This window comes from Cottoperca gobio, chromosome 17 (assembly GCF_900634415.1).
Source record: "Cottoperca gobio chromosome 17, fCotGob3.1, whole genome shotgun sequence".
In the NCBI taxonomy this organism is placed as follows: Eukaryota; Metazoa; Chordata; class Actinopteri; order Perciformes; family Bovichtidae; genus Cottoperca; species Cottoperca gobio.
The window spans coordinates 3,825,198-3,842,841 of NC_041371.1; the positions used below are offsets into that span (position 1 = coordinate 3,825,198).

The window sequence follows — 17,644 nt, forward strand, 5'->3', positions numbered from 1 at the left end:
TCCTCAACCGCTCTGTTATTGTGTACTTGGACGACATTCTGATTTTTTTCTCGCAACATTACAGAACACATTCAGCATGTCCACCAAGTTCTACTGAGGCTCCTCGAGAACAAGCTGTTTGTCAAGATCGAGAAATGTGAGTCCCACGTCAGTTCAGTGGGTTTTTTGGGTTTCATCTTCGAAGGCGGGCAGGTGAAGACGGATCCTGAAAAGATTCTGGCAGTGGCGGAGTGGCCAAGACCCTTATCAGTGAAACAGCTCCAGCGGTTCCTTGGTTTTGCCAATTTCTACCTATGGTTCATTAGAGACTATAGTCGTGTGGCAGCCCCCCTGACCCAACTCACCTCTTCAGCAGTTCCCTTCTCCTGTACCCCTGAGGCAGGACGAGCATTCACTTAACTGAAGAGACACTTCACCTCTGCCCCTATCCTGGTTCAGCCCGACCCCTCTCGACAGTTCGTTGTGGAGGTGGATGCTTCCGACACGGGTGTCAGTGCTGTTCTGTCTCAACGCTCTCTCTCAGACCAGAAACTTCACCCCTGTGCCTTTCTCTCTCGCCGCCTATCCCCAGCTGAGCGGAACTACGACATAGGAAACCGGGAGTTACTGGCTGTCAAACTACCTCTGGAGGAATGGAGACACTGGCTTGAGGGAGCTGAACACCCATTTATTGTTTGGACTGATCATAAGAACCTTGCAAACATTCAAACAGCCAAACGCCTAAACACCCGCCAAACCCGTTGGGCGTTGTTTTTTGGCCACTTCAGGTTCACTCTTACCTACCGCCCTGGCTCCCGGAATATTAAACCTGATGCTCTCTCGCCAGCATGTCTCTGAAGAGGTCCCTGCCAGTCCTGACGCCATCCTCCCTACCTCGTCTGTTGTGGCGGCAGTTACCTGGGAGATTGAATCCTTGGTTAAGGAGGCTCAACAAACTCGGCCAGAGCCAGGTACTGGGCCACCTAACTGTCTGTTTGTTCCTAACTCTGTTCGCTCCCAGGTGCTTCAGTGGGGACACTCGTCCCGGTTTGCCTGTCATCCGGGGATAGGCCGCACTCTGTCCCTCATGAAGAGACATTTCTGGTGGTCCACTATGGACGCTGACACACGTGCCTTTGTTTCTGCCTGTACAGTGTGTGCTCGTGGAAAGTCCTCTCACCGTCCACCTGCTGGTCTGCTCCGCCCCTTGCCCATTCCCAGCCGTCCATGGTCCCACATTGCCCTCGATTTCGTCACGGGTTTACCCCTGTCCCAAGGTAACTCAGACATTCTAACAATTGTTGATCGTTTTTCAAAAGCTGTGCACTTTGTGGCTCTCCCTAAGCTTCCTACAGCCCTTGAGACGTCCGAGCTGCTGGTCAATCATGTGTTTCGGCTTCACGTAATCCCTTCAGATATCGTTTCCGACCAAGGCCCACAATTTGTCTCACAGGTGTGGAGAGCATTCTGCCGAGCTCTTGCCACCACGGTGAGCCTCTCCTCTGATTTCCACCCCAGACTAACGGCCAGACCGAGCGCGCCAATCAGGATCTGGAAGCAGCTTTTCGCTGTGTCACCGCCAGGAATCCCTCCTCCTGGAGCTCCCAACTCGCCTGGATTGAGTATGCCCACAACTCTGTCCAGCGCTGCAACCGGTATGTCCCCTTTTGAACTTTCCTTTGGCTTTCAACCCCCCTTGTTTCCCGCTCAGGAGGATGACATTGCAGTACCATCAGTCCAGGCTCATCTCCGCCGGTACCGCAGGGTTTGGAGGGATGCTCGGTCCGCACTGGCCTCGCCGATCGCCACCGAATCCCAGCCCCCACCTACGTACCAGGCTAGAAAGTTTGGTTTACGTCTAAGGACATTCCCCTAAAGACTGATTCTAGGAAACTCTCACCCCGCTTCATTGGTCCATTTGAGATTGTCACTGTTATCAACCCATCTGTTGTGAGACTAAAGTTGCCGAAGTCCATGAGGATCCATCCCACCTTCAATATCTCTCACTTGAAACCGGTGTGTCAGGGCTTTGTGCTCTCCAGCCGCTTCCCCTCCGCCCACCCGGGTCATTGATGGCCACCCGGCTTACACCGGCCGGCGGTTGCTGGACGTGTGCCACAGAGGCAGGGGGTACCAATACCTCGTTGATTGGGAGGGATACGGCCCTGAGGAGCGGATCTGGATTTCACGCCATCTGGTCTTGGACTCCTCTCTCATCCGGGATTTCCATCGGTCCCACCCCGACAAGCCTGGTGGTTCGCCTGGAGGCTCACATTGAGGGGGGCTACTGTCACGGTCACGTCTCCTGTCATTCCTTGTGTTTTCCCTGGGTCGCCTGCTTGTTTCTCTCTCTGTGTATGTGTCTGTGTTGTGGGCGTGTCGCCCCCCTCACTCTCCCTTGATTGCAGTTCAGTCAACTCATCTGCCCCAAACCTCACTCCTGCCATCCATTAACTCATCAACCCAGCAGTATATCAACCCCAGTCTTCAGCCACTCGTCGCTAGATCGTCTACTCAGCTACAGTGGATCCCTGGCTTCCTGTCCACCCGCCTGCTTGCTACTTGCTACCCACTTCACCCTCTGCCTCCACGAGCCGGATGTTCTCCGTCCCCTTTCCCTGGAAACCCCTTCAATAAACCACCTACCTATTGCTCCAAGTTTGTGTCCTGCGTTTGGGTCCTTCCCTTATTGCACACGTGACATAGACAGCTTTAAACACAACAGTAAGCAAGAATATCGATATGGATCATTATACCTGACTGACTCTGTGATGTCCATAAAGTGCCCCGGTGTGCTTCAGGCCTACTGATGATCCTAATGTGCAGTATGTGCACCATGGAATGTTTGTAATTGTCATATTCGATGCTGTATGCGTGCTGTGCTCATTTCCTTTTTCTGTTAAAGCAATCTCATTTTAGCTTAATCTTTATCAGATTGGTAATTTTTTCAGTTTCTGATTGCTATGACTCATTACTCGTTATTGCTCAAACTTATATTATAAATATAGATCAAATATTCCTATTTGTGCTTGGGGTTGCAACAGTATACGATTTCTACGATAACCATGTCAGAAAATGTCACAGTATACAGTATTATATTATTATTATTATTATTATTATTATTATTGCAATGACCATTAAAGGAATGAGAACAGAATTCTAAGAAACAGAATTCTTAACCTGATTTTAAAGAAGCATGTTACTATGCTATTCAACTAAAGCATGTTAGTTTACATGTTAGCAGCACTATAGCATGTTACATTAACTACTTAAAGAAAAATAATCAGGTATTAGGTGTGAGATTTTAAATTGTTTTGCTATAATTAATACCAATTAACATATACCGTAGGTGCTCCTGTCTGTACCTTTTTAACTCTCTCTCACAAACACTCCCACACACAACTACTGTTGCTATTCTACCAGTCTGTGGTGGCCAGAGGGTGTAATGTTAATAAATGTATAATGTCTTTTAAGTTACTGGATGCCTAAATTTCCCTCGGGATGAATCCATCCATCCATCCATCCATCCATCCATCCATCCATCCATCCATCCATCCATCCATCCATCCATCCATCTTCTCTCTTCTCTCTTCTCTCACCTGTCAGCTAAGTAGGTGATAATTACCTGATTGGCTGGCCTATCAGGAGGAAGGGCCTTCATTAAAGGAGGACCAGGAAGAGCTGGCCTGCTCTCTCTTCAGCCTGCTCTCTCTTCAGCCTGATTCGTGGTCGAATGCTGACGTCCTTGACCAAGCAAATTATATACTATTCTATGTGTGAAAATATCAATATATAACATGTGTGGTGTGAGGTTGTTGATTCAGGTAAGTTGGGGTACCCTGTACATTTTTCATCCACGTAGAGACTTCTTTGTTAGAAACACTAGTTTAGCAGGTTGTTTCCACCTCTGTATATGTTTTACACCACTTGTTATTCGATCAGTTAGTGAGCGCTTTTGTTTGTGTTTTGTTTGAAAGGACAGTAGTAGTCAGGCCCTGTTTTGTTATATTTATTTTGTTTGGCTCAACCAGTTGGTCCCTTCCTCACCCTTACTTGAGAGTTCATTGGAACCAGTTTATTTTTGCAATAAACAATTATACACGTTCACTCTGACTCGCTCAATCATTGGTTGTTGTGTTATTGTCCCCCTCGTCCCCTAGCTACACCTTGGGGATGTAACAATACTGTAGATGAGCAAATCTACAACCCTAACGCAACATAAAAATGTTCTGTGGTGGAAAGTTTAATCAAGTTCTTAACAAATGACCAGTGAAGTCTATAATACTGAAATGAAGAGTCTTGAGAAATTAACTCGTCTTTGGAGTATTTATTCTTTGCAAAGAAGGATCATACAGGGTGCAATCAGTCTGTGTTCATGTATTTTACAGACAGTAAAGAGAAGGAGGGGTGGAAGATTGTCACATTTGACCCACAAAGACAGGGAGTAGAGAAGGGGGATGGAGAGTTCACACAGTTGCAGGTGTTGGACCAAATAAAACAGTGAGTGGAGGGGAAGAGGATTCACCCATTTGGGATAGACACAAGAAGAATATGGTGGGAAGAAATAAAGTTAGAGATATGTTGGGAAAGACAGAAGTTCATTGAACCAAGTATTAAACAATAATAATTTGGACATATTAAATGTTCCATTACAGTTCTCTGTGAACAGAAGTAACCCTGCATCAGGTTGTAATCAATCATTATCTTTAAACATATAAAATGTTCAATCATCAAATCAAACATTTAATAATTTTCTTCATTACAAAACATTCTTATACAATTATTCTCAGTTAACCAGCTGGTGGTTTATCCTTTAGTATGTCTTCATGATATTCATTTGTATCTATAATTTGGCTTTACTCTGTGTATCATCACAGCTCAGGTGAGTTCTGAGGAACTCCTGGATCTTCTTCCACATGTGGACTTTAGCTTCTGCGTGGGACCTGGGCTCACCCCCCCACAGGACTGGTTTGCCCGCTACCGCATGAAAACTGGAGGGGCAGTGGGGACCATAAGGCGGATCTAGATAATGTCCTGCTCCGGGGTAAGACACACTCTCAAAGTTGTCCTTCCCATGACGCTGCAGTCTCTCCACCACCTGCTCCATGTAAGCTTTGCTGTCCCAGTTGAGGTCGTCCTCTGAAGCCATGAACAGGAAACGTCCTTTGGCTTGTTCAATGGGGACCAGGGTGGCCTTGTTCTCCTCTGCCAGCGGATTATGGATAGCATACTTGCAATTAATGGCCCCTGACTCTGTGAGAATCACCTTGCTGATGTCGATCATTAATGGAGGGAGGATCAGGCTCTTCTTATAGTAGAGGGGCAACCATGTATTGGCAGAGCAGCCATTAATCCACACTGTGACATCAACATCTGGCAGGTACGAGGCCATTGATAGTGAAATATCTGCACTTTTTGAAATGGATATCACACCGACTTTACTGCCCACCTGTGGAAACACATGCAAACTATTAGCTGCTTTTTAACATTTATTTTGATGCCACAGAGATTGGCTCTTTTGTAAAATAACTTGCATGGACAAAAACATTTTAGCCAAGAGAACAGCGCTTGAAATGTTTCAAACTTTAGCATTCCAGTGATGATATAATAATAACACTGTGGCAGAAAGACAAACTCGAAAATGTGTCCCAAAATAAACTAACAAGATTCTCAAAGATTGGGAATGCACTGTTCAAACAACTCGCCTTATCTTGTTTCTTCAAAAACTCTATTGCTTCTTCAAAATAATCCAGATGGACCTCTTTGATGTTCTTCACCATGTTATCATGGCCGTACAGTGCTACAGTCAGAACCACAAATCCATGGCTGGCCAGCAGAGAGGCCCTTTTCTCTGACAATCCTCCCCCAAAAGTGTACAGATCCAACACAGCAGGAAACGGACCTTCACCTGGATCAAAAGACATGAGAACACATAATGGCATCAAAATGGAAATTATAGTAAATCCAACATACAGCAATTAAATTGTAACAAAAGTAAGAATAATAACTACAGCTGCAAGAACTGAGAGTCTCAAGCTCTGCTCCCTCCCTGCTCAAATCCTACCTGAAGGACCGTACCTACAGGGTAACTTGGAGAGGATCTGTGTCATAATCCTGTCAACGCAACACTGGGGTTCCTCAGGCGTCCATCCTGTGTCCCCTTCTCTGTTCGCCAACTCACTTGGCTCTGTCATTCACTCTCCTTGCTTCTCCCACCACAGCTATGCAGATGACACTCAACTGATTCTGTTTTTCCCCAGGTCTGAAACCCACGAGGAGGCTATTTATCATTATTGTGCAATTATCACTTTATTTTCTACCAACCACTTGGTACTTCTAATATTTTTTATTCTATTTAATTATTGTGTATTGACAATGGATTCTGTGTCAGAAAGAATAAGTTTAATCAGGCTTTGTCCACAAAAGCAGCACTCGTTACAAGAATACACTCACTGTTTTGGTTTCTTCAGGGGTGTATTAAGAATAATCAAGATAAAATAATACCAGCATTTGTATTTTAACTTTACTAATTATTTGGTGTAAAGCATGACAGAGACATAGACTAACCTGGGGGAGTGAACAGGACACCTCGTATATTCCCTTCTTTCACGGGGCGCCGGTTGACCCCCTCTCCAAGCAGAAGCCTCTCATTGGTCGCCTCTGCCAGCATCCTGCCCTTCCCCTCCTCCTCGTCCTGCACAGAGAACTTCACCACGTGTGGGTTTATTGAATTTGTTTTTATAAACCTTTTGTGCAAAGTATCTGGCCTCATCGACCATAGCAGACCCATGGGTTCAACCCCGATGTAAGACCCGCTGAGGGAGGGGTCTCTCTCCAGGTCGATCTCTCCGCTCTCATCAGCTTTGTAGGAGGCCGAGGAGCTGAACACCACCCCCTTCTCGTCAGTTGATCTGGCTCTCATGGTGACCACATGTCCCGACCTCAGTCCGTCCACCTTCACCTGAACGGGCTCATCAAACATGCACCTGGCTCTCGGCAGCAGCCTCAGTCTGACTTGGGCGGACATCTCTTCTGTTCTTTTATTCACAAGATGAACAAATAAAATGGTCACTCACATTATTTCAAGAGACTTTGACATGGCAGATACATACGTTATAATGTTTGTGTTGCACCCTGTTTGTCTTAGTGTCTCCCAATGTCTTTTCTACAACAACTCTACCATCTCCCAAATGCACAGCGGCAGACAAAAATGTTTAACAAAAAGAGAGCTTTATTTATAAAAGCTTAAAAGTATAAAATAAGGTCAAACGTAAAGTGAAAACACAAACCAGGATGACACAAGGACGCACGCCAGGTAACATCAAAGTAATATGGATGATGAACAGATAAGGAACAATGGGATAGACAGGTATATATACACAGACACAAATCACAAGAACGAGTCACAGCTGGGGGGAAAGGGCAAAGACACAAGGGCAGGGTGAATGGACACAGGTGCTTCACTGTTGACTAATCCGATAAATAATTTGATCTCATCTGTCGGCACAGAACGTTCCTCCAAGGTGTGTGACCAATCTAAGTATTTTATTGACAGTGGAGAAGTGGACTGTGATTAAACCTTTTGGATTTTAACCATTTTGTGAATACATCTTTTGCTTGATTTCTCTCATGTTGTGAGCCACTACACAAGATAGACATAGACACGGTCACGCCTCCTGTCATTCCTTGTGTTTTCCCTGGGTCGCCTGCTTGTTTCTCTCTCTGTGTATGTGTCTGTGTCGTGGGCGTGTCGCCCCCCTCACTCTCCCTTGATTGCAGTTCAGTCAACTCACCTGCTCCAAGCCTCACTCCTGCCATCCATTAACTCATCAACCCAGCAGTATATCAACCCCAGTCTTCAGCCACTCGTCGCTAGATCGTGTACTCAGCTACAGTGGATTCCTGGCATCCTGTCCACCCACCTCACCCTCACCCTCGGCCTCCACGAGCCGGATGTTCTCCGTCCCCTTTCCCTGGAAACCCCTTCAATAAACCTCGTACCTATTGCTCCAAGTTTGTGTCCTGCGTTTGGGTCCTTCCCTTGTTGCACGCGTGACAGAACGATCTAGCCACCATGGGCCCTGAGGACTATGACGTTTTGAAGACTGCAATCTCCAACCAGGGACAGCGTTTGGGTTATCAGGAGCACACGCTGCAAACCGTTGTGGATCAGTCGAGGGACATCACCTCCACACTGGCAACGCTCTGTTTCCAACAGACCCAAGCTGTGGCAGCAACCTCTGCTCAGCAACCAGTAGCTGCCCAACAAGCTCCTCATGCCTCTCCAGTTTCTGAGCCTCACATCCCACCCCATCCAAGTATTCTGGTGACCCCAACACCTGCCGTGAGTTCCTAACACAGTGTCAGCTAGCTTTTGATGCCCAGCCATCCCCCTACAGCAGTGAGGTAGCTAAAGTAGCTTACATTTTTAATCTGTTGGAGGGAGCCCCACTTAGCTTGTACAATGCCCTCTATGTGCAAGGCTCCACCACAGCCCAGTCTTTTGAGGCTTTTTCAGCTGAATTAAGCCTTGTTTTTGACCACCCTGTACGGGGGCAGCTCGCAGGTCAACACTTAACAAAACTGCAACAGGGCAAGCTCAGTGTCCGTGAGTACATAGGAAAATTTTGCAGTTTGGCAGTTGAATCAGGCTGGAATGATTCTGCCCTTATCACTGCATTTCAGATTGGTCTTAACAGGGATATTGGTCGGGAGGTGGCTTTCAGGGAGGAGGTTAGGTCCTTAGATTAAGCAGATTAATCAGAGTAGGGTCGTGCTTGACTGTCTCCAGCTGAGAGGCTCCGAAGGATGAGAGCAGGGGAGTGCCTGTACTGCGGCCGGACCGGCCATTTCCTGTCTTCCTGCCCCTTTCAGCCAAAAGACTAGGCTCACCGGTAAAAGTGGGGAAACTGGTGAGTCAAACTTCTTCTCCACCCTTCGAACGCCTGAAGTTTCACGCCACCCTGTGTTGGAATCAAGAGTCGTTACCCCTGTTGGTTTTAGTGGATTCTGGCGTCACAACCCCCATTTTGACTGGACCACGGCAAAGTTGTAAGTTGGAGTCCCTTTTGTCATTCATCATGCTTGCAGTCTGCCATTCCCCCCACAGGGGGCACTGTTACAATCACGCCACTAGTCTGTGAGCCTCCAAACCTTTCCAGCATTCCCCTCGAATATCATGATCTCGGTGAAGTTTTTAGTAAGCAACGTGCTCTCGCCTCAAATCCAGCTTGGTGAAGATAGTGGCACCATGGAGAGGCTCAAAAGCTGAGTTGATCAGAGGTAGCGGGTACTTTTTTTTAAAAATGGTGATGTTGTTCAGCCCTCGGAAGTCAATGCATGGCAGTAGGGATTTATCCTTCTTGGACACAAAAAAGAAGCCAGCACCAATATGAGAAGAGTAATGCCAGCAATGAGGGATTATTTGATTTACTTCTCCATGGTCTCCCTCTCAGGACGTGACAGGTTGTATAGCCGACTGGAAGGTAGGGGAGCACCAGAGAGTAAGTCAATGGCACAATCATAGGGGCGATGGGGAGTGCTTCAGTGGGGACACTCGGCCCGGTTTGCCTGTCATCCGGGGATAGGCCGCACTCTGTCCCTCATGAAGAGACATTTCTGGTGGTCCACTATGGACGCTGACACACGTGCCTTTGTTTCTGCCTGTACAGTGTGTGCTCGTGGAAAGTCCTCTCACCGCCCACCTGCTGGTCTGCTCCGCCCCTTGCCCATTCCCAGCCGTCCATGGTCCCACATTGCCCTCGATTTCGTCACGGGTTTACCCCTGTCCCAAGGTAACTTGGCATTCTAACAAATGTTGATCGTTTTTCAAAAGCTGTGCACTTTGTGGCTCTCCCTAAGCTTCCTACAGCCCTTGAGACGTCCGAGCTGCTGGTCAATCATGTGTTTCGGCTTCACGTAATCCCTTCAGATATCGTTTCCGACCAAGGCCCACAATTTGTCTCTCAGGTGTGGAGAGCATTCTGCCGAGCTCTTGCCGCCACGGTGAGCCTCTCCTCTGATTTCCACCCCAGACTAACGGCCAGACCGAGCGCGCCAATCAGGATCTGGAAGCAGCTTTTCGCTGTGTCACCGCCAGGAATCCCTCCTCCTGGAGCTCCCAACTCGCCTGGATTGAGTATGCCCACAACTCTGTCCAGCGCTGCAACCGGTATGTCCCCTTTTGAACTTTCCTTTGGCTTTCAACCCCCCTTGTTTCCCGCTCAGGAGGATGACATTGCAGTACCATCAGTCCAGGCTCATCTCCGCCGGTACCGCAGGGTTTGGAGGGATGCTCGGTCCGCACTGGCCTCGCCGATCGCCACCGAATCCCAGCCCCCACCTACGTACCAGGCTAGAAAGTTTGGTTTACGTCTAAGGACATTCCCCTAAAGACTGATTCTAGGAAACTCTCACCCCGCTTCATTGGTCCATTTGAGATTGTCACTGTTATCAACCCATCTGTTGTGAGACTAAAGTTGCCGAAGTCCATGAGGATCCATCCCACCTTCAATATCTCTCACTTGAAACCGGTGTGTCAGGGCTTTGTGCTCTCCAGCCGCTTCCCCTCCGCCCACCCGGGTCATTGATGGCCACCCGGCTTACACCGGCCGGCGGTTGCTGGACGTGTGCCACAGAGGCAGGGGGTACCAATACCTCGTTGATTGGGAGGGATACGGCCCTGAGGAGCGGATCTGGATTTCACGCCATCTGGTCTTGGACTCCTCTCTCATTCGGGATTTCCATCGGTCCCACCCCGACAAGCCTGGTGGTTCGCCTGGAGGCTCACATTGAGGGGGGCTACTGTCACGGTCACGTCTCCTGTCATTCTTTGTTTTCCCTGGGTCGCCTGCTTGTTTCTCTCTCTGTGTATGTGTCTGTGTTGTGGGCGTGTCGCCCCCCTCACTCTCCCTTGATTGCAGTTCAGTCAACTCATCTGCCCCAAACCTCACTCCTGCCATCCATTAACTCATCAACCCAGCAGTATATCAACCCCAGTCTTCAGCCACTCGTCGCTAGATCGTCTACTCAGCTACAGTGGATCCCTGGCTTCCTGTCCACCCGCCTGCTTGCTACCTGCTACCCACTTCACCCTCTGCCTCCACGAGCCGGATGTTCTCCGTCCCCTTTCCCTGGAAACCCCTTCAATAAACCACCTACCTATTGCTCCAAGTTTGTGTCCTGCGTTTGGGTCCTTCCCTTATTGCACACGTGACATAGACAGCTTTAAACACAACAGTAAGCAAGAATATCGATATGGATCATTATACCTGACTGACTCTGTGATGTCCATAAAGTGCCCCGGTGTGCTTCAGGCCTACTGATGATCCTTATGTGCACCATGGAATGTTTGTAATTGTCATATTCGATGCTGTATGCGTGCTGTGCTCATTTCCTTTTTCTGTTAAAGCCATCTCATTTTAGCTTAATCTTTATCAGATTGGTAATTTTTTCAGTTTCTGATTGCTATGACTCATTACTCGTTATTGCTCAAACTTATATTATAAATATAGATCAAATATTCCTATTTGTGCTTGGGGTTGCAACAGTATACGATTTCTACGATAACCATGTCAGAAAATGTCACAGTATTATATTATTATTATTATTATTATTATTATTATTGCAATGACCATTAAAGGAATGAGAACAGAATTCTAAGAAACAGAATTCTTAACCTGATTTTAAAGAAGCATGTTACTATGCTATTCAACTAAAGCATGTTAGTTTACATGTTAGCAGCACTATAGCATGTTACATTAACTACTTAAAGAAAAATAATCAGGTATTAGGTGTGAGATTTTAAATTGTTTTGCTATAATTAATACCAATTAACATATACCATAGGTGCTCCTGTCTGTACCTTTTTAACTCTCTCTCACAAACACTCCCACACACAACTACTGTTGATATTCTACCAGTCTGTGGTGGCCAGAGGGTGTAATGTTAATAAATGTATAATGTCTTTTAAGTTACTGGATGCCTAAATTTCCCTCGGGATCCATCCATCCATCCATTTTCTCTCTTCTCTCACCTGTCAGCTAAGTAGGTGATGATTACCTGATTGGCTGGCCTATCAGGAGGAAGGGCCTTCATTAAAGGAGGACCAGGAAGAGCTGGCCTGCTCTCTTCAGCCTGCTCTCTTCAGCCTGATTCGTGGTCGAATGCTGACGTCCTTGACCAAGCAAATTATATACTATTCTATGTGTGAAAATATCAATATATAACATGTGTGGTGTGAGGTTGTTGATTCAGGTAAGTTGGGGTACCTTGTACATTTTTCATCCACGTAGAGACTTCTTTGTTAGAAACACTAGTTTAGCAGGTTGTTTCCACCTCTGTATATGTTTTACACCACTTGTTATTCGATCAGTTAGTGAGCGCTTTTGTTTGTGTTTTGTTTGAAAGGACAGTAGTAGTCAGGCCCTGTTTTGTTATATTTATTTTGTTTGGCTCAACCAGTTGGTCCCTTCCTCACCCTTACTTTAGAGAGTTCATTGGAACCAGTTTATTTTTGCAATAAACAATTATACACGTTCACTCTGACTCGCTCAATCATTGGTTGTTGTGTTATTGTCCCCCTCGTCCCCTAGCTACACCTTGGGGATGTAACAATACCGTAAATGAGCAAATCTACAACCCTAACGCAACATAAAAATGTTCTGTGGTGGAAAGTTTAATCAAGTTCTTAACAAATGACCAGTGAAGTCTATAACATTGAAATGAAGAGTCTTGAGAAGTTAACTCGTCTTTGGAGTATTTATTCTTTGCAAAGAAGGATCATACAGGGTGCAATCAGTCTGTGTTCATGTATTTTACAGACAGTAAAGAGAAGGAAGGGTGGAAGATTGTTACATTTGACCCACAAAGACAGGGAGTAGAGAAGGGGGATGGAGAGTTCACACAGTTGCAGGTGTTGGACCAAATAAAACAGTGAGTGGAGAGGGGAGGGGAGGGGAGAGGAAGAGGATTCACCCATTTGGGATAGACACAAGAAGAATATGGTGGGAAGAAATAAAGTTAGAGATATGTTGGGAAAGACAGAAGTTCATTGAACCAAGTATTAAACAATAATTTGGACATATTAAATGTTCCATTACAGTTCTCTGTGAACAGAAGTAACCCTGCATCAGGTTATGATCAATCATTATCTTTAAACGCATAAAATGTTCAATCAACTCAAACTTTAAAACATTTTCTTCATTACAAAACATTCTTATACAATTATTCTCAGTTAACCAGCCGGTGGTTTATCCTTTAGTATGTCTTCATGATATTCATTTGTATCTATAATTTGGCTTTACTCTGTGTATCATCACAGCTCAGGTGAGTTCTGAGGAACTCCTGGATCTTCTTCCACATGTGGACTTCAGCTTCTGCGTGGGACCTGGGCTCACCCCCCCACAGGACTGGTTTGCCCGCTACCCCATGAAAACTGGAAGGGCAGTGGGGACCATAAGGCGGCTCTAGGTAATGTCCCGCACCGGGGTAACACACAGTCTCAAAGTTGTCCTTCCCATGACGCTGCAGTCTCTCCACCATCTGCTCCATGTAAGCTTTGCTGTCCCAGTTGAGGTCGTCCTCTGAAGCCATGAACAGGAAACGTCCTTTGGCTTGTTCAATGGGGACCAGGGTGGCCTTGTTCTCCTCTGCCAGCGGATTATGGATAGCATACTTGCAATTAATGGCCCCTGACTCTGTGAGAATCACCTTGCTGATGTCGATCATTAATGGAGGGAGGATCAGGCTCTTCTTATAGTAGAGGGGCAACAATGTATTGGCAGAGCAGCCATTAATCCACACTGTGACATCAACATCTGGCAGGTACGAGGCCATTGATAATGAAATATCTGCACTTTTTGAAATGGATATCACACCGACTTTACTGCCCACCTGTGGAAACACATGCAAACTATTAGCTGCTTTTTAACATTTCTTTTGATGCCACAGAGATTGGCTCTTTTGTAAAATAACTTGCATGGACAAAAACATTTTAGCCAAGAGAACAGCGCTTGAAATGTTTCAAACTTTAGCATTCCAGTGATGATATAATAATAATAATAATAATAATAATAATAATAATAATAACACTGTGGCAGAAAGACAAACTCGAAAATGAGCCCCAAAAAAACTAACAAGATTCTTAAAGATTGGGACTGCACTGTTCAAACAACTCACCTTATCTTGTTTCTTTAAAAACTCTATTGCTTCTTCAAAATAATCCAGATGGACCTCTTTGATGTTCTTCACCATGTCATCATGGCCGTACAGTGCTACAGTCAGAACCACAAATCCATGGCTGGCCAGCAGAGAGGCCCTTTTCTCTGACAATCCTCCCCCAAAAGTGTACAGATCCAACACAGCAGGGAACGGACCTTCACCTGGATCAAAAGACATGAGAACACATTATGGCATACGTTTGTATGGCATCAAAATGGAAATTATAGTAAATCCAACATACAGCAATTAAATTGTAACAAAAGTAAGAATAATAACTACAGCTGCAAGAACTGGGAGTCTAAGGCTCTGCTCCCTCCCTGCTCAAATCCTACCTGAAGGACCGTACCTACAGGGTAACTTGGAGAGGATCTGTGTCATAATCCTGTCAACGCAACACTGGGGTTCCTCAGGCGTCCATCCTGTGTCCCCTTCTCTGTTCGCCAACTCACTTGGCTCTGTCATTCACTCTCATTGCTTCTCCCACCACAGCTATGCAGATGACACTCAACTGATTCTGTTTTTCCCAGGTCTGAAACCCACGAGGAGGCTATTTATCATTATATTATTATTGTGCAATTATCACTTTATTTTCTATCAACCACTTGGTACTTATAATATGTTTTATTCTATTTAATTATTGTGTATTGACAATGGATTCTGTGTCAGAAAGAATAAGTTTAATCAGGCTTTGTCCACGAAAGCAGCACTCGTTACAAGAATACACTCACTGTTTTGGTTTCTTCAGGGGTGTATTAAGAATAATCAAGTTAAAATAATACCAGCATTTGTATTTTAACTTTACTAATTATTTGGTGTAAAGCGTGACAGAGACATAGACTAACCTGGGGGAGTGAACAGGACACCTCGTATATTCCCCTCCTTCACGGGGCGCCGGTTGACCCCCTCTCCAAGCAGAAGCCTCTCATTGGTCGCCTCTGCCAGCATCCTGCCCTTCCCCTCCTCCTCGTCCTGCACAGAGAACTTCACCACGTGTGGGTTTATTGAATTTGTTTTCATAAACCTTTTGTGCAAAGTGTCTGCCCTCATCGACCACAGCAGACCCATGGGTTCAACCCCGAAGTAAGACCCGCTGAGGGAGGGGTCTCTCTCCAGGTCGATCTCTCCGCTCTCATCAGCTTTGTAGGAGGCCGAGGAGCTGAACACCACCCCCTTCTCGTCAGTCGATCTGGCTCTCATGGTGACCACATGTCCCGACCTCAGTCCGTCCACCTTCACCTGAACGGGCTCATCAAACATGCACCTGGCCCTTGGCAGCAGCCTCAGTCTGACTTGGGCGGACATCTCTTCTGTTCTTTTATTCACAAGATGAACAAATAAAATGGTCACTCACATTATTTCAAGAGACTTTGACATGGCAGATACATACGTTATAATGTTTGTGTTGCACCCTGTTTGTCTTAGTGTCTCCCAATGTCTTTTCTACAACAACTCTACCATCTCCCAAACCAATTGATGAAATAAAATAACATGACTAGTTAGCTAATGTTCCTCTTGAACACACAATTACAATGACAAAACAAAGTATTGTTCTCCCTGATTCACACAAATACGAGTGTATGTATTCCCTTTGACAGAATTTGACAAGGTAAGAGAGATCTTTGGATCCACAAATCAGAAGAGAGCTAGGTGCAAATTAGTCGAGTCAAAATGAGTCCTTCTGACCTTCATCTATACAATATGAAAAACAACCGAAGAGGCTAATTTCTCACACTGTTGATAGAAGAGTTTGTTTGTAGACGACAGTGTCTTGTTTTATCTGTGCTTTCCTGTAAGGAAGTGCAGAGGAAAAGTCAGAGAAGCAGAATGTTACTTACCTCCAGTGAAAGCAACCGTAGACCTAAAATGAAAAGGACTAAATGTGGGTTTATAGGTGCTTCACTGTTGACTAATCTGATCTAATCCTTCAGCACAGAACGTTACGTTTCTTCAATGTGTGCTCATCTGTTGACACAGAATGTTTCTCCAAGGTGTGTGACCACTCTAACTATTTTATTGATCGTGGAGAAGTGCACTTGAGTCATTTGATCTAGTCTGTCAGCATAAAAGTTCCTCAGAGGTATGTGTCTGTCTTGCATGTGACTTGGATTTTTACCATTTTGTGAATTAATCTTTTGCTGGATCTCTCATGTTGTGCGCAGAAATAGAAGCAGCTTCAGTATTAACCCCCACACTTAGTGTATTCATGTGACACTGCTGCTTATTTTAAGAGGTTTACATCGCATTGTGATGATTGACAGGCTCCTCAAAGAAAGCTTCTTGCTTAAGTAATTAATGTCATCTGAAAAAACCAGATGATTATCAGTTTAGGAATGTTACACTGAATGTGCTTATTGTGTGAACCAAATCTTTGTTTGCTGCATCTGTGTCCCAGGTACATGTTGGAGCGACCTGCAGTCGCCGTGATATAAACTCTATATATATATATATATATATATATATATATATAAATAATCTTCTTATTCGTGCTTGGGGTTGCAACAGTATAAGATTTTCACGATAACCATGTCAGAAAATGTCACAGTATTATTAATATTATAATAATATTATTACCTTAAAGGAATGATAACATAATTCTAATAACCATAATTCTAAACTGGACAGCAGGAGCTTTATTGTGCCATGTGTTGTGTACATCATGCTGGATGTGCGTTTGTTTTTTTTATATTTTTGGAAAGTTTACAATCTCGTCTATTTAGATGAAAATCACAACAACAGGTACAATCAGCTCCTCAAACTATCAAACACACTCAAAATCATAACTTTGAGCCCACTTACTCATAAACACCTCCTCTTTCCAGCAATACTTGAAAAAAAACGCTCCTGCTATTGCAAAATGTCCACACTTTCGTTTCCGGTAAAAAATATATCCACTGTGAACATCGATAAAAGCCCATGAACAGCTGTTGCAATCTTTGTTATCATAAACTGTCAAAACATAATATTTCGAGCGTTCAACGCAGTTCAGGCACTTTCTGAATGTAGGGCGGGCTCTTAGTGTTAGATTGACACTTCATTTGAGCCAATCGGAGCTTCCGTGGCTTATCTACAACCTTTATGAGCCAATGAGTGTCAGGCCGGGAGGCTGAGCCACCAGCAGCTCAGCTGTGACTGGCGTGTCGTAATGCCAATGAACGGCTGGTCAGTTTCAAACGTCATATCCTATGTTTGTTTTTTTTACAAATTGTATTTATTTTCAGAATTATATTTATTATATTCAAGTTCAGAAGAAAATACAAAAAAACCATAAAAATATTACAAAAAATGTGTTTATACTTCACTTCCTCTGTGTGATTACTACTAACAGGGAATATGGGTATATCATAGTTATTTATAAATATTATAATATCTCCAAAAATTGCACAGCATATGAACGCCTGGTGTTACTCTTAGAAAAACCTGTCTAATAAATTAATTTTTTATCCCT

At 44.9% G+C, this 17,644-nt stretch overlaps 3 protein-coding genes across 5 annotated transcripts; 1 reads left to right on the forward strand and 2 right to left on the reverse strand.

Annotated features, from left to right (window-relative positions):
* Window positions 1–4,519: 4,519 nt before the first annotated feature.
* On the reverse strand, window positions 4,520–7,344 carry LOC115022676 (acyl-coenzyme A thioesterase 1-like). Its single transcript, XM_029453748.1, has 4 exons — window positions 7,269–7,344; window positions 6,547–7,016; window positions 5,685–5,887; window positions 4,520–5,428 (listed from the first exon to the last, which is right to left on the reverse strand). The coding sequence occupies exons 2-4, from the start codon at window positions 7,004–7,006 to the stop codon at window positions 4,823–4,825; spliced, it is 1,269 nt and encodes a 422-aa protein (XP_029309608.1). The 5' UTR covers window positions 7,007–7,016; window positions 7,269–7,344; the 3' UTR covers window positions 4,520–4,822.
* Window positions 7,345–7,919: 575 nt separating this feature from the next.
* On the forward strand, window positions 7,920–12,232 carry LOC115022679 (uncharacterized). 2 transcript variants are annotated; one of them, XM_029453749.1, is made up of 4 exons: window positions 7,920–8,323; window positions 9,651–9,773; window positions 9,949–10,150; window positions 12,021–12,232. In XM_029453749.1, the coding sequence occupies exons 1-4, from the start codon at window positions 8,054–8,056 to the stop codon at window positions 12,026–12,028; spliced, it is 603 nt and encodes a 200-aa protein (XP_029309609.1). In that variant the 5' UTR covers window positions 7,920–8,053; the 3' UTR covers window positions 12,029–12,232. The 2 variants fall into 2 exon arrangements, with proteins under 2 accessions (XP_029309609.1, XP_029309610.1); XM_029453750.1 differs by having other exon boundaries at window positions 10,014–10,150.
* An 823-nt stretch (window positions 12,233–13,055) lies between these two features.
* On the reverse strand, window positions 13,056–17,014 carry LOC115022675 (acyl-coenzyme A thioesterase 1-like). Of its 2 annotated transcripts, none has more exons than XM_029453746.1 (4): window positions 16,996–17,014; window positions 15,042–15,511; window positions 14,158–14,360; window positions 13,056–13,872 (listed from the first exon to the last, which is right to left on the reverse strand). In XM_029453746.1, exons 2-4 carry the CDS (start codon window positions 15,499–15,501, stop codon window positions 13,267–13,269), a joined length of 1,269 nt encoding a protein of 422 aa, XP_029309606.1. In that variant the 5' UTR covers window positions 15,502–15,511; window positions 16,996–17,014; the 3' UTR covers window positions 13,056–13,266. The 2 variants fall into 2 exon arrangements, with proteins under 2 accessions (XP_029309606.1, XP_029309607.1); XM_029453747.1 differs by lacking the exon at window positions 16,996–17,014 and adding an exon at window positions 16,035–16,337.
* Window positions 17,015–17,644: the final 630 nt, after the last annotated feature.

What these genes read in the sequence shown, in the direction of transcription:
- LOC115022676 (XM_029453748.1), bottom strand. Translation starts at nt 7,006, where the DNA reads ATGTCCGCCCAAGTCAGACTGAGGCTGCTGCCGAGAGCCAGGTGCATG. An exon ending in TGTCCTGTTCACTCCCCCAG is followed by an intron (nt 5,888 to 6,546) that starts GTTAGTCTATGT and finishes CTTTTGATCCAG; the next exon opens with GTGAAGGTCCGTTTCCTGCT. An exon ending in TTTTGAAGAAACAAGATAAG is followed by an intron (nt 5,429 to 5,684) that starts GCGAGTTGTTTG and finishes GTGTTTCCACAG; the next exon opens with GTGGGCAGTAAAGTCGGTGT.
- LOC115022679 (XM_029453749.1), top strand. Translation starts at nt 8,054, where the DNA reads ATGGGCCCTGAGGACTATGACGTTTTGAAGACTGCAATCTCCAACCAG. An exon ending in TGGTGACCCCAACACCTGCC is followed by an intron (nt 8,324 to 9,650) that starts GTGAGTTCCTAA and finishes CTGCCTGTACAG; the next exon opens with TGTGTGCTCGTGGAAAGTCC. An exon ending in GGGTTTACCCCTGTCCCAAG is followed by an intron (nt 9,774 to 9,948) that starts GTAACTTGGCAT and finishes TTTGTCTCTCAG; the next exon opens with GTGTGGAGAGCATTCTGCCG.
- LOC115022675 (XM_029453746.1), bottom strand. Translation starts at nt 15,501, where the DNA reads ATGTCCGCCCAAGTCAGACTGAGGCTGCTGCCAAGGGCCAGGTGCATG. An exon ending in TGTCCTGTTCACTCCCCCAG is followed by an intron (nt 14,361 to 15,041) that starts GTTAGTCTATGT and finishes CTTTTGATCCAG; the next exon opens with GTGAAGGTCCGTTCCCTGCT. An exon ending in TTTTAAAGAAACAAGATAAG is followed by an intron (nt 13,873 to 14,157) that starts GTGAGTTGTTTG and finishes GTGTTTCCACAG; the next exon opens with GTGGGCAGTAAAGTCGGTGT.